The following is a 13,775-nucleotide window of genomic DNA, read 5'->3' on the forward strand; positions in this document are numbered from 1 at the left end:
TAGCACAAGTCTTCTATATCTAAGGTCACTCCCAAGTTACTACCTACTTAGCACTCGGGTACTGGCTTTAATTTTTTATTGCGTATAAATGATGGATACTCAGTAAATAGATGTTTGTAGATTTAAGTCGGAACTTCGTAGTCTTTGTAGAACTTCTTTATCATTTTGAAAGTTGATGAAGGGCTTTTAGGTTTATGTCTTCCTCAATTAAGTTAATGTTGTAGCTTTTATTTTCTAATTCTGAACAAAGTTTACCTTTTAACTGCTGATATTTTATAAATATGGAAATAATTTCCTGGGGTTTGGTTTGCAGTTTGGAGGATTTTCCTAATTTGCACAGAAATTGGCACAATAGCATTAAGTCTTCATTTCTCAAGCAGAACATTTTTTGGTTTTATTTCACAGTTTGAGAAGTGGAGTCCAAACTTGAAGAGCTGAAGGAAAACTTTTAGCTATTCTTAGGATTTAGCATTTTTAGGAGGCAATATTATTTTGGTTCCAGAAAGGCTCTATGAGAACTAAAAATTCTTTAGAACAAAAATAAAAACTTACTGTTGAGTTTCAAAACTTTATGGTTGAATTTTAATGTTTTCAGAATCGTGTTTTTAAATAGATTTTAATCCCTGAATGTTGTTCTTTTTTTTTAACTTTATAGGCAGAACAGATTATATTTGATCATTTTTCTGATCCTAAATTTGTGGAACAGTTAATTACTTTTCTATCTTTAGAAGACAGAAAAGGAAAAGATAAATTTAATCCTCGACGTTTTTGCCTCTTTAAGGTAACTATGTTATTTACATACCCTTTTCATAAAGCTTAGTGACTGTCAATTTGTAGGTTCATAAGTTTTAAAGTATTTGTTCAAAGTTTGAGTTTAGTCATCTGTTATCTTTATCTAAAATGACTCTGGAAGTAATGGCTATCATATTCATCTTGGCTTAAGGTCTAGGACTCAAAAAAAACAAGTTTTTTAGTATTTATCTCTAATATTTGTAATTAGCAGTAGAAGCAAAAAACCAAAACCCACAAGACTATGCATTTCATGTTTATTTGATTTTTTTTGAGGTGTGTGTGATATTTTTAAGGTTAGAAAGATTATTAATTTTTCTTTCACTGATCATATTTTAATGTAATGTGGCAAATGGCAGTGTTTTTACCATTTTAACTTACAGACATTGTTAAAACAGTTAAGTTCTATGGGGGAGAACATGGAGTTTTTTAAGCACAGTGGTAATAACAGCAAACAAATATAAGCATGTGATACTGGAGATGCTAGTCGTTTGAGTACTGAAGAACTTTCTTATTTTTATTTGCATAGGGTATATTCAGAAATTTTGATGATGCCTTTCTGCCAGTTCTGAAGCCCCATTTAGAACATTTGGTTGCAGATTCACATGAGAGCACCCAGCGATGTGTTGCAGAAATTATAGCTGGTTTAATCAGAGGCTCTAAACATTGGACATTTGAAAAGGTGATGTAATTTGTACAGTGCATTCCCTCTTAAAGCTGCATTATCCATTTATGCAGCAATTCCCAACACGTTAGGTATTAACACCTAGCTCAGTCCCTCAGCCTCCGCCACCACTGCCCCTCTGCCAGCATTCCGGTGCCACCTCGGGCTGGCGGTCCTCAGGAGGGAGCAAGGCGACAGGTGGCCGGGCGGGCGGCTGATGGGGGCAGCGGCGGGGCGGACAGTGGTCCTACCGCTTGTCTCGTCTCCATGGGGTTAGCCCGTGGCGCCTGTGAGCTCTAAGGTGGACAGCAGGTTTGTGTGTTTATCAGAACATATTCACGGCTGCATCAAGGGCACACACGTCTTTTTAAAAAAGAAAAAGATGTTAACACCTAAAATATGAAATGTTTAACTTCATATTGCTTTTGAGTATAGGTCACAAAGTCGTGGTCTATAGGTGGCATTGAATGTCTTTTAAAATCTGAATTATTTTCCATCCTGTAAAAAAGATTTTAGTTTCTCTTGAGAAATAGGAAGATCATGGAATACTGGTCCCGCATTGCTGCACTGTATCAGTTGGCTGGGGCTGCGCATGGGTTTCTCCCTTCCTGAGGCACTCTCTAGCTTCTCATTAAATCTTTTCTCTTAGCCTCTGTGCTAATTTACATTACTCATTTGGTCTCGTAGATGGTTTGAGTTTGACAGCCTTTTTTTGAGTATCTGTCTTTTTAATTGTAAGATTAAGTTTTACATAGCCACCCTAAGGTTAGTTTTTTAGCAAGATGCACTAGACTGAAAATAACCTGGTAAAATGTCCAGAATGCCGGAGTAAAAGGTAGGCTGCCATTTTTCAAAGAAAAGACGCAAATATTGTTTCTGGTAAACTTAATTACACATACTTTTTAGGAGGATTATCAACACTTTTTAATATATTAGTTTAGTTATACATATTCGAATCATGTATTAAAATATTCGTTAGTTTGTAATATTGCCATTTTCCTGCTCCCATATGAAACAGTTTTTATTTAACCATGTTCATATATATCCTGTCATCCTGTCTCTGTCATTTTTGAGTTACCTCATTTCTAGAACACATCTCGTTTCCGTATAAGTTATTTAAGATATAGCTTGTTTTTTTCTTTTTATTCAGTGCCTAGTGCTACCACTGGAAATTTTATCCCAAGCCCTCTCTCCCCACTTGTCCTGCGTAGGTCCTTTTGACCAAAGTATAGTCCATGGACTTGCAGCTTGGGCATCACTTGGGAGCTTATTAGAAAAGTAGGATCCTAGGTCCCACCCTGAGCTAATGAATCAGAATCTGCATTTTATCAAGATCTCAAGGTGATTTGTGTTCTCACTAAACTGTGAGAAGCAGTTTAGTGTTTAGACACATATATATATTCACAGTCTCTGTATAACTGAACACTTTTAAAATGCTATTTATAGTCATCCAAAACTTGGAATTTAAAGGTTATACTTCAGGCTAATACTAAATTGTATTGAAAAGTCATCGCTTCCTATATTAGGTTTCAATCAAGTGACCTCCATAAGCATGCAAAATACAGAGAAGACTGAGGTTTTGTTTCAGCCCAGTGTACTATGTCATTCAGACATTTAAAGAGAGAACTTTTTAATAGTATGAGAGATTTTGTAAGAAACCATATAAAGTGTCTCCTCTTTTCTGATTTTTTTTTTTTTTTGGAAAAAGATGGCCTTATTACCTGGATATGTATCATGGTAACATGGTGAAGTTACTTTCTTGGATTATTTGGGTCTTCTAAGAAATAAAGGAAGTATCAGGTTGTGTATTTGTATGTGTGTGTTTGCAGAAAAAGATAGTTGAAGAAAAATGTTCTGAGTATCATTAACTTTTTCCTGTGTATTTTGTTTTGAGTAGGTGGAGAAGCTTTCGGAGCTTCTGTGTCCTCTGCTTCGAACAGCATTGTCCAACATTACAGTAGAAACTTATAACGACTGGGGAACTTGTATAGCAACGTCCTGTGTAAGTTCTCCTATTCATTTTTGTGTCTCACTGATCTATTCAAACTGTTTCATACCATGTCTCAAAATGTGTAAAATCTCATTATACCTCTTGAATCCTGAAATTTTATCATCTTACATGACTGGAGATGGTTCTGTTTAGCTTTTTAAATGAGCCTTGAGTGATAACTCTTAAGTGATTGTTATACCTTCTCTGCCATGGTAATTGCATTATTAGATTAAATGACAAGTCAAATCCTATATCTAGAAGTGTAACTTACATACAGTAAAAGCCAGATGATACAAGGTTATAGGTATTATTTTTGACACCTTATATGTCCAGGGCAGTTATACTTTGATTTAAGAGAGTCCATTTAGCTAACAGTTTTCTCACTGTTAATCTTTCTAACATGAGCTATAAGAATACGTTTGGATTTGACTTGCCTATGAGTTTTAGTTTGATTTTCTTCCTCTGTACTTATATTTATTTATATTTCTAAAATAACGATGTCTGATTTATTTGAAAAATTGTATGACCTCTGTTTTAATTGCTGCTGCTTTATATTTTCAACACAGGAAAGCAGAGATCCCCGGAAACTTCATTGGCTTTTTGAGCTGCTGTTGGAATCACCACTGAGTGGTGAAGGAGGATCCTTTGTAGATGCATGGTAAATGAGAAGGAAGCTTATGAGGTTAACAAAAGATTTTACAACAAAAGATAACATCTTTGTTCTTTATGTATAAGTAGAAGTGAAATGTCTATACTCCTAAAGGCTACATAATGTAACACTTTCTTCTGGGAGATGACCATAGTTCAATTCAATACAACATATGATTCTAAATACAGTTATTTCTCAATTGAGAACAAGTAGGAGAAATGGAGGCAGCCTGAGCAATTCAAACATAAAGTAGGTCCAGCCTACTCCGCTGTCACATCTTTTATATCAGGACTGCTTTTTTGTACCATGACAGTATTATTAACTTCTTTATCACATGTTCTAATTTTTCACTCTTTCCTATTAGGAAAGAAGATAGTAATCCTTTTAAGAAAAAATATGCTTGGTCATAAGGAACTGCAAAAATTACTGAACAAGAGGACAAAATCTAGATAATCCTGTAACAAGAAGAATAGTTTTTTATTATTATTAATTAGTGAGGAAACTTCTGCTGCTTAGAGATTAACTCCATGAGTATTCTAAAGTCAGTGTTTCCTTTGATTGTATAGCAGTGGAGATGAAATGAGATACAGAGAAAATGATGTAGAAAAAATTAATAAAATCTTCCTAAAGGTGCTATTCTAAATTGTTAGTTTGAAAATGAAACAATTTTTAAGTGGAATACAGACATCATTAATCTATACTGTCAATATGTAAAAGCAGGACTTCCCTGGCGGTCCAGTGGTTAAGACTCTGCACTTCCACTGCAGGGGGCACGGGTTTGATCCCTTGTCAGGGAACTAAGATCCCACATGCCACAGGAAAAAAAAAAAAAAACATGTAAAGGCAGAGACGGGCACTAACACAACTCTACTGTGCTTTACTTTTAGTCGACTCTATGTCTTGCAAGGTGGCCTTGCCCAGCAGGAGTGGAGAGTACCTGAGCTATTGCATAGACTACTGAAGTACTTGGAACCCAAACTCACCCAGGTTTACAAAAATGTCAGGGAAAGAATAGGGAGGTAGGTATTATTTTCTCTGTGGTGTGGTATACCTCTTGAGTTCTTTTTATCAAATATTAATGTCTAGTAATACATACTGGTTATGTTACTGTTGAGTTTCATGATATCCTCTTCTTCAGATTTTGTTTTATATTGTATTGTGGGACATTAGACAAGAGTCTCTGAATGTAAAATAGAATGGTAGTGTGCTCACAAGCCAGTGGGGAGTAGTCGCCACACTGTAGTTTTTAATACCTCAGAATTGTGTGCACAGGCACAAGACCCTCTCTAGGGATTGTCTTGGGAAAATTTACTTTGGTTGGGTCATACTTTTGAACCTTAGTTTTATTGATAATGTGGGATCTCTTCTTATTATATGTATTTTATTTTACAGTGTGCTGACCTATATATTCATGATAGATGTTTCTTTGCCAAACACTGCACCAACAGCATCCCCTCGTGTCCCTGAGTTTACTGCTCGAATTCTAGATAAATTGAAACCCCTCATGGATGTAGATGAAGAAATTCAGAACCATGTTATGGAAGAAAATGGAATTGGTGAAGAAGATGAACGAACCCAGGGCATAAAACTCTTAAAAACTAGTGAGTGGCTAAACTTAGTAGAAACTCCCTCTAAAAACAGACATTTTAGATTATCCTATTGACTTCTCCCCCCTCCCCTTTTTATTATGGTAAAATGTACATAATATAAAATTTATAGCTGAGTGGCATCAAATACATTTACATTGTTGTACAGCCGTCACCTTCATCCATCTTTACACTCTTTTCATCTTGCAAAACGGAAACTCTGTACCCATTAAACAGTAACTCCTCATTCTCCCCTCCCTCAGACCCCGGCAACCACCATTCTACTTTCTGTCTCTGTAATTTGCCTATTCTAGGTATCTCATATAAGGAGAATCATACAATATTTGTCCTTTTATGTCTGGCTTTTTTCACTTTGCATAGTGTTTTCAGTGTTTATCCATTCATCTGTTCATGAACATTCAGGTTGTTTACACCTTTTGACTATTGTGAATAATATTTCTATGAGTATTAATGTAGAAGTATATTTGAGTCTCTGCTTTCAGTTCTTTTGGGTGTTGAAAGCAGAATTGCTAGACCATGTGGTAATTCTATGTTTAATTTTTTGAGGAGCCACCAAGCTATTTTCCACAGTGGCCGCACCATTTTACATTCCAACCAGCAGTGCAGAGGGGTTCCAACTTTTCCACATTTTTGCCAACACCTGTTTTCTGTTTTTATGACTATAGCTCTCCTTATGGGTGTGAAGAAGGTATCTTGTGGTTTTAACTTGCATTTCCCTTATGACTAGTGGTTGAAAATCTTTTCATTGGCTTATTTTCCATTTTTGTTTCTTCTCTGGAGAAATGTCAAGTTCTTTGCCCATTTTTGAATTAGGTTGTTTTGTTGTCATTGAGTTGTAGTTCTTTCTATATTCTGGATATCAATCCCTTATCTGAAAATGATTTGTAAATATTTTCTCCCATTTTGACTCTCTTGATAGTGTCCTTTGATGCACAAAAATTTTAATTTTAATGAAGTCTGATTTATCTCTTCTTTCTTTTGTTGCCTTTGCTTTTGGTGTCATGTGTAAGAAATTGTTGCCAAATCCAGTGTCATGAAGTTTGTCCCTTAAGTTTTCTTCTAAGAGTTTTATAGTTGTAGCACTTACATTTCAGTCGTCAGTCCACTTTGAGCTAATTTTTGTCTATGGTATAAGATAAGGATCCAGCTTCTTTCTTTTGCTTGTGATACCCAGTTTCCCAGCATCATTGGTTAAAAAGACTGTCGTTTTTTTCATTGAATTATCTTGGCACTCTTGTTGAAAATTAATTGGCCATATGTGTGAGCATTAATTTCTGTGCTCTCTGGCATATTCAGTTGGTCTCTATGTCTGTTCTTATGTCAGTACCACACTGTTTTGATTACTATAGCTTTGTATTAAGTTTTGAAATCTGGAATTGTGAGTCCTCCAACTTTGTTCTTTTTCAAAATTGTCTTGATTATTGGGGGTTCCCTGTTGGTTTTTTTTTTTTTTTTTTTTAAGATAAACTTGTTGTTTTTTTTAAAAAATATTTATTTATTTATTTGGTTGCACCGGGTCTTATTTATTTATTTATTTTTATATTTATTTTTGGCTGTGTTGGGTCTTCGTTTCTGTGCGAGGGCTTTCTCCAGTTGCGGCAAGCGGGGGCCACTCTTCATCGCGGTGCGCGGGCCTCTCACTATCGCGGCCTCTCTTGTTGCGGAGCACAGGCTCCAGACGCGCAGGCTCAGTAGCTGTGGCTCACGGGCCCAGCTGCTCCGTGGCATGTGGGATCTTCCCAGACCAGGGCTCGAACCTGTCTCCCCTGCATTAGCAGGCAGATTCTCAACCACTGCGCCACCAGGGAAGCCCCCCTGTTGTTTTTATATCTAAAATTTTTTTCAAGGATTCTAAGTATAAACAACTAACTTAGTCATCAGTTTTGCTTTGTTAGGATTTTTGAAGGCTAGTTTTAATTTGTACTTTGTGTGAGTGTTTGTAGACCATTAATAATTTGCTGATTCATTCTTTGAGGGTGGCTTCAGTTCCGTAGATTAGTTGATACCATTTGTTATGGATCCTGTCACACTGCTGATCTAATTTGTGAGGTAACACAGACCTCTTTCTTTACACTGAAGAGCTATCAGAGTGGCTGACACTAGCATTATAGAATCACTCTACTTTGTAGTCTCTAACTGGATAGCAAAGACTGACTCTTTGTGTTTGTTTCCATAAAGTATTGAAATGGCTGATGGCGAGTGCAGGAAGATCCTTCTCTACAGCAGTCACTGAACAACTTCAGCTTCTACCTTTGTTTTTTAAGGTAAGTTTATGTCTGAAATTAAAAATGCATCCCCTTTTGACCTTCAAAAGGAATTTATAATTATCATCAGATGGTTGATAGGTTTTCAGACTGTGTATGATTTGTTTGCATCTCTGAAAGGTAGAATAGTCACAGGAAAATCATTAGGTGTTAGTGGTTAAATATTTGTTGAAATAATCTTTCCAATATTAGGTAAGTGTAGGATCTTGACAGTTACATGAAAAGTCTAAAGACAGAACATTGTTTCACCGAGAGCCAGTTTCAAGTAATAGTTTAGGAAAATATTGATAGCTTTAAAAAAAAAAAAGCCACAATGACATTTTTGAATATAGCTATTTCTGACTTTTTAATTCAACGTATAATACATTTGAAAATCAAAATGTTCAGTATATTGTATTTATTTTACATTGCTAAATGGCACTATATATAGTTGGTTCTAACAAATATTTGCAAGAAGTAACTTGTGTCTGGTAATCATATTGAAGTTTTATTTGATGCAAGATATAACCTGAGGTGGTTTTAATTATTCATCTATCCAGTCAGTGGATAAAGCTAGTAAACTAAGATTATATGGTAGTTTGCAAAATTATAGTTGGTAGTGATGCTGTGGTTGGTTGTGGTTAAGAAAACAGTCTAGTCTTATTGCAAATTGGGAAGGCTTGGCACAGACATCACCACTACTTGACAATTATTGGTCAGTACAGTTGTTATTATTTAAGAAGGAGGGCCCTTGTTACTGTTTATTAGCAAATGGCATGCTAAACTTTTCATCTGCCATGGTATATTTTGTCTTTAGGAAATTTCGAAAAGATAACACTCCTGGAAATTTTCGAAGGATTCACTACTAAAATACTTTTTAAAGTGCTCTGTAGGGCCTGATACCCATGGATACCTTTGGGATCTTTTGGGATATAAAAGTGGACAGTAGCCATTAGTGTATAGATAGGTCTTTGTTACTTGTAGGTCCTTGGTGTAGATATGGTTTGTCTTTAGGGCAGTGGTGCCTAAACTTTTTTCCACTACCACATAGTGGGTATGGAACATGATGTCATATGTTCGTAAATGGGTAATGTGCAATGAATGTTGGGATAGCTGGAGTTCCACCCCTTTTCTTCACTCAGAAAAGAGTCAGAAAGCAAATAGTATATGAGAATGAGGTTGATAGGATGATTTATTTGAATCCACTTGAAATTTGCAAAAAAATGTGTATCATTAGATTGCTGTACTGCATAATTTGCTAGTGACGGGCCTAACAATTAACCTGAATATACAAATATTGAGGTTGAGAATCTCCTTTAGGCCTTCATGGTAAGTGGGATCTGGGATATGCAGGCATCAAATAGTTGGGGAAATGTGAGCACTACTGAATATATTTTAACTGTAATGAATTTTTATGTATAATGTCATTACAGGTTTTTTAAATAAGAGACTTTATCCTTCAGAGATAAAAATAACTTTTTTTGGGTGGGGGGCATGCTGTGTGGCTTGTGGGATCTTAGTTCCCTGACCAGGGTCTGAACCCGTGCCCCCTACAGTGGAAGCACAGAGCCCTAACAACTGGACCGCCAGGGAATTCCCGAAAATAAAATATTTATGGATGAAATATGTCTGGGATTTGCTTCAAATAATTTAATTGGGGAATGGGGAACCACAGGGGAGCAAAAAATGAAAGAATTAGCCATGAATTTGTCATTGTTGAAGAAGTGATTGATTCATGGGGATTCATTATACTCTTCTCTAGTTTTGTGTATGTTTGGATTTTTCTGTACAAGTTGTTAAAATTAAAAATGTAATTTCTTTCATGTAAGGATGCCTTTGTACTTATTAGCTATTTTTCAGTTTATGTCTTTGTTTTTTTTTGTTGTTCTCTAGATCGCCCCAGTGGAAAATGACAATAGCTATGATGAACTGAAAAGAGATGCAAAGTTATGTTTATCACTAATGTCTCAGGGGTTGCTTTACCCTCATCAAGTGCCTTTGGTACTTCGGGTGCTAAAACAAGTAAGAGTGTATATCAAACACTTATATCTTTGGTTTACAGTTCTAAGAATTTCACAAAGTCAACTGCGGTACACACAACACCTGTTACTTGCATTCATTTTGAATCTTCTTTTAGTATGAGAGGAGACATATGTTGACCAAAGAAACAGATTTAGAATCTGTACCTGGCTCTGCCACCGAATTCTGTGACATTGGGCAGGTCACTCAACCCTAAATTTTCTATATACATAAAGAGCTAATTATTGAAGCACCTTGGATACAAAGTGCTTATGAGGGAGGGGGTGGGCATTCTCTTTTACCATTTCCCCTTTATTTTATTCACTTGTATTTTCTGATCTGTGGTAGAAAGACCTAAGTGAGTATATATTTTCTGGCTGCATTTTTATTTATTTATTTTATTTATTTTTGGCCATGCCGCAAGGCATGTGGGATCTATGGGATCTTAGTTCCCCGACCAGGGATTGCATCTGCGCCCCCTGTAGTGGAAGCGTGGAGTCTTAACCACTGGACCACCAGGGAAGTCCTGTGGCTGCATTTTTAGTGTACTATGTGCTCAGCTTTATGCAGGTTACACATGTGTTATATAATATAAAAAATGGACATGTTCCCATGGTTTCCCCTGAAAGATATTTTTTAACAGCCTCAAATGGTATTTTTTGCAGTAGAATTTAGTAGTTCTCAATTTTGTTTGCTTTCATTACCCTACCTACCGGCTACTATCAAAAGTAAAATAAAATAATGTGCAAGCGTTGAAGGATTTAAGAGTCATTAATTATAAATAATTCTTCTAAAATTGACTTTTATCTGTGTTCCTTTCCCTTTACTCTCAACCATTCATTCATACATTCAGAATAACTAACTTTTACCTGAAATAGCTTGTGCAGCCTTTTGTTTAGAAGGAAATGTAAGATGAGATTGCTTTAGCTATACCTGTAAAAGTAGAGTTATGTTGGAAGTCTAGATTATTTGTAATTTCACTGTCATCTCGTGTTCTTGTCAGCACTGTTTTCATTATTTCTACTAATTTCTCATTCACAGACAGCAAGAAGCAGTTCTTGGCATGCTAGATATACAGTACTGACCTACCTCCAGACCATGGTATTTTATAACCTGTTTATTTTCCTAAACAATGAAGATGCAGTTAAAGACATCAGGTGGCTGGTTATAAGTCTTCTGGAGGATGAACAGCTAGAGGTAAAATTTAGGTTATAGCAAACCGAAATTTAATAAATTTAAAGAAAGCATTATGGCGCCTCTTTTAAGAAGTATTTACACACTGATATGTAAAGTAAAAGTAACTTTAATTTTAACATAGCCCTATGTGATTAGTTTTTATACCCCAATCATTTCCTGTAGTACAGATGGAAACAAACATTGGACATGTTCTTGTTCTGGCTTCTCTTTGCAATTGGGCAGATAACATTTATGAACCAAAGTTTTCTTAATCTATGAGATTGCAGGTGATAATACTCTACTTACCTTACTGATTTTTAAAGGGCTAATAGGAGTGTGTATGAGAGCAGTTTCCATGGAATGAAAATCTACACATAGGTACTGTTATTCAGTAGATTTAAGATAACATTGTTGTCCCTTTTTATTTTCCTTGGTAGAGAAATTAAAGTCAACTTTTTTGCTGAAGTAGCATTAAATAAGATATAACTGTCTAAATTGGCCATAGGTAAAGAAAATGTAATTGAAAATTTTGTGAAATGTTTGCTTATTTTATTTTATGGACTTACGGGTTTTCCATGTAGTGGAGCACTCCCAGTAATTATCTGTATTTTATTTGAGAGCACTGAAAATAGATTTGTATCCCTAGGAAACTGGGAATGGAAATTTCTCCACCTCCCTTATGAACCTATGCATTTTGCATTCCAGCTTTCTTGTGTTCTGGGAGCAGATATGTCCAATTCCTAGGGTACTCACCCAGTGGTTATAACTCTGACAGGCTTCGATTAAAATATTTGTAGCTATCTGTAAATTTTTTTTAGAGTATTCTTTTTTTTTTTTTTCATTAAACTTAAAGGACTGGAAATGGAAAGGTGGAAATCTCAAAAGTCAGTGTTTCCTACCTTTAAATATTATAGCAAAATGGACTGTTTTTCTGGACTTCGTTTTAGAACATTTTTATAGATTATTCTTGTATTTTATTCCATGTAGTAGGCTTAAACTTAGCTGTTACTATAAACATAAGCATGACATTTATTAAAACTATCAGTTTTAAAACATGTGGTACTGAATATCAGTAATAATTAGCCAGAAGTATTCATGATAATATTGGGGGAAAAAAACTTTGTGGTAATCTAAATGAGAAATGTTTAAAGAAAACTTTATTAGATTTAAAGGAAAATTTTTAGAAATGTTGGGAAATTTTTTATAGATAAAGCTAAATACTTTTTTTGCTTACCTTGTAAAATTAATTATTATAGACATGTACAGACTGACCCTTGGAACAAAATATCACAAAAGTAGATGCCACTATTGGGAAAGAGAACAATTCAGTTAGAGGTGTTTGGGTAATTTGATAGCAGTTTGGAGAAAAGAAAATAGATTAGAACATCTCACACTGAAGTGTATTCCAGATATAGTATAGCTACACCCCCACCCCCACCCCAAACACGCACTTTTTACTTAGAGAAAGTAGGAGAAATGAATTTGGATATTTATGTGAACTGTGAGCCGAGAATGACATTCTAAGCATTTAAGTCAATAGATTTCACAAATCCAGAGATAGACAAATCTGACCACAAGAATATTAGAAATTAGTTTAATTGGTCAAGCATCAAACTAGAGAAGAACATTGTAGCATTAGAAGACCATTAAGACCTTGAGGAGTAGATAGTGGTGGTGGTATCATATATGTATGGGTGAAAACAATATAAGCCGTAAACAAAAGTGAAACCTCTCTTAATGACCAGAGAAATACAAACTTAAAACAATGAGACTCTTAATTTCATGTTCTCTCCACCCACCAAAGCCAAAAATGTGTAATAATAATAACCAGTGTTGGTAAGTTAAAACCCAGTATTCCCATTAGTTTTGTATCATAGTATGTTAGCACTGGCTCTTTGAAAAGCAACCAGTAGCCACAAAATTAATAGTAAAATTGGAGATACATTGAAATTTAGTAATCCCAATTCTTAGAATTAGCCATGTCCTAAGAAAATACATTGCAATATGGAAAAATTATATAAATTAAGTGTTTTGTAGCATAGTAGTGAGAAGTTGAAAGCATTCTAGTCAATAGTTGAGTATAAAAATAAATCATGGTATGAAAGGAAATAATGCAACCAAGTATGAAGTAGTAAAACATTTTATAATGTATTTCATATAATAATGTAATAAAAGTAGCAAAGAATATGTTAAGAACCCCCAAACTGTCACATTGAAAAATTTAAGAAAAAATCTTTTGAATGAATGAGTAGCAAAGCATTTGAGTGGTTTTTTTTCAAATTATTATTGCCTTTCCTTACGACTATTTAAAAGAAATTTTTGTGATATATTTGAGATAACTTTTTACAGCTTTTTTGTCTTCCCGAAACTTGAGTTCCCATTTCAATTTGAAATGGACTGTTAAACACTCTTCATTTAGTACTTCTATAAACTGTATTTATAGTCTGACAACAGCCTGTGAAATTCATAAGAGTTAAAATGGATATAAATCTCTACTATGTATGCCAATTATAGAAATTATCCTGTATCTTTATTACCAGTGAAAGCAACAACAGCAGTTGTTTTAAGAGATGTAGAGTCTAGGAAAATTTTATTTTAATGTCAGGCTCTGGCACTGCTTTTACAGTCACACCCCAGA

The 13,775-nt window shown here is 35.0% G+C and overlaps 1 protein-coding gene across 2 annotated transcripts in view; it reads left to right on the forward strand.

Moving 5' to 3' along the window:
• Positions 1-13,775, forward strand: part of PSME4 (proteasome activator subunit 4) — a 101,128-nt gene that overhangs the window by 82,191 nt on the left and 5,162 nt on the right. For both annotated transcript variants that reach the window (XR_005022342.1, XM_036872623.1), the window contains exons 35-43: positions 656-781; positions 1,319-1,471; positions 3,351-3,455; positions 4,010-4,101; positions 4,980-5,111; positions 5,485-5,693; positions 7,878-7,963; positions 9,836-9,964; positions 11,003-11,158. Coding sequence is in view for 1 of the 2 variants with exons in the window: in XM_036872623.1 (XP_036728518.1) it covers positions 656-781; positions 1,319-1,471; positions 3,351-3,455; positions 4,010-4,101; positions 4,980-5,111; positions 5,485-5,693; positions 7,878-7,963; positions 9,836-9,964; positions 11,003-11,158 (1,188 nt within the window). In the remaining variant the exon portion in view is untranslated. The remainder of the gene's footprint in view (positions 1-655; positions 782-1,318; positions 1,472-3,350; positions 3,456-4,009; positions 4,102-4,979; positions 5,112-5,484; positions 5,694-7,877; positions 7,964-9,835; positions 9,965-11,002; positions 11,159-13,775) is intronic.

The sequence above is a fragment of the Balaenoptera musculus genome, chromosome 13 (assembly GCF_009873245.2).
Source record: "Balaenoptera musculus isolate JJ_BM4_2016_0621 chromosome 13, mBalMus1.pri.v3, whole genome shotgun sequence".
Lineage (NCBI taxonomy): Eukaryota > Metazoa > Chordata > Mammalia > Artiodactyla > Balaenopteridae > Balaenoptera > Balaenoptera musculus.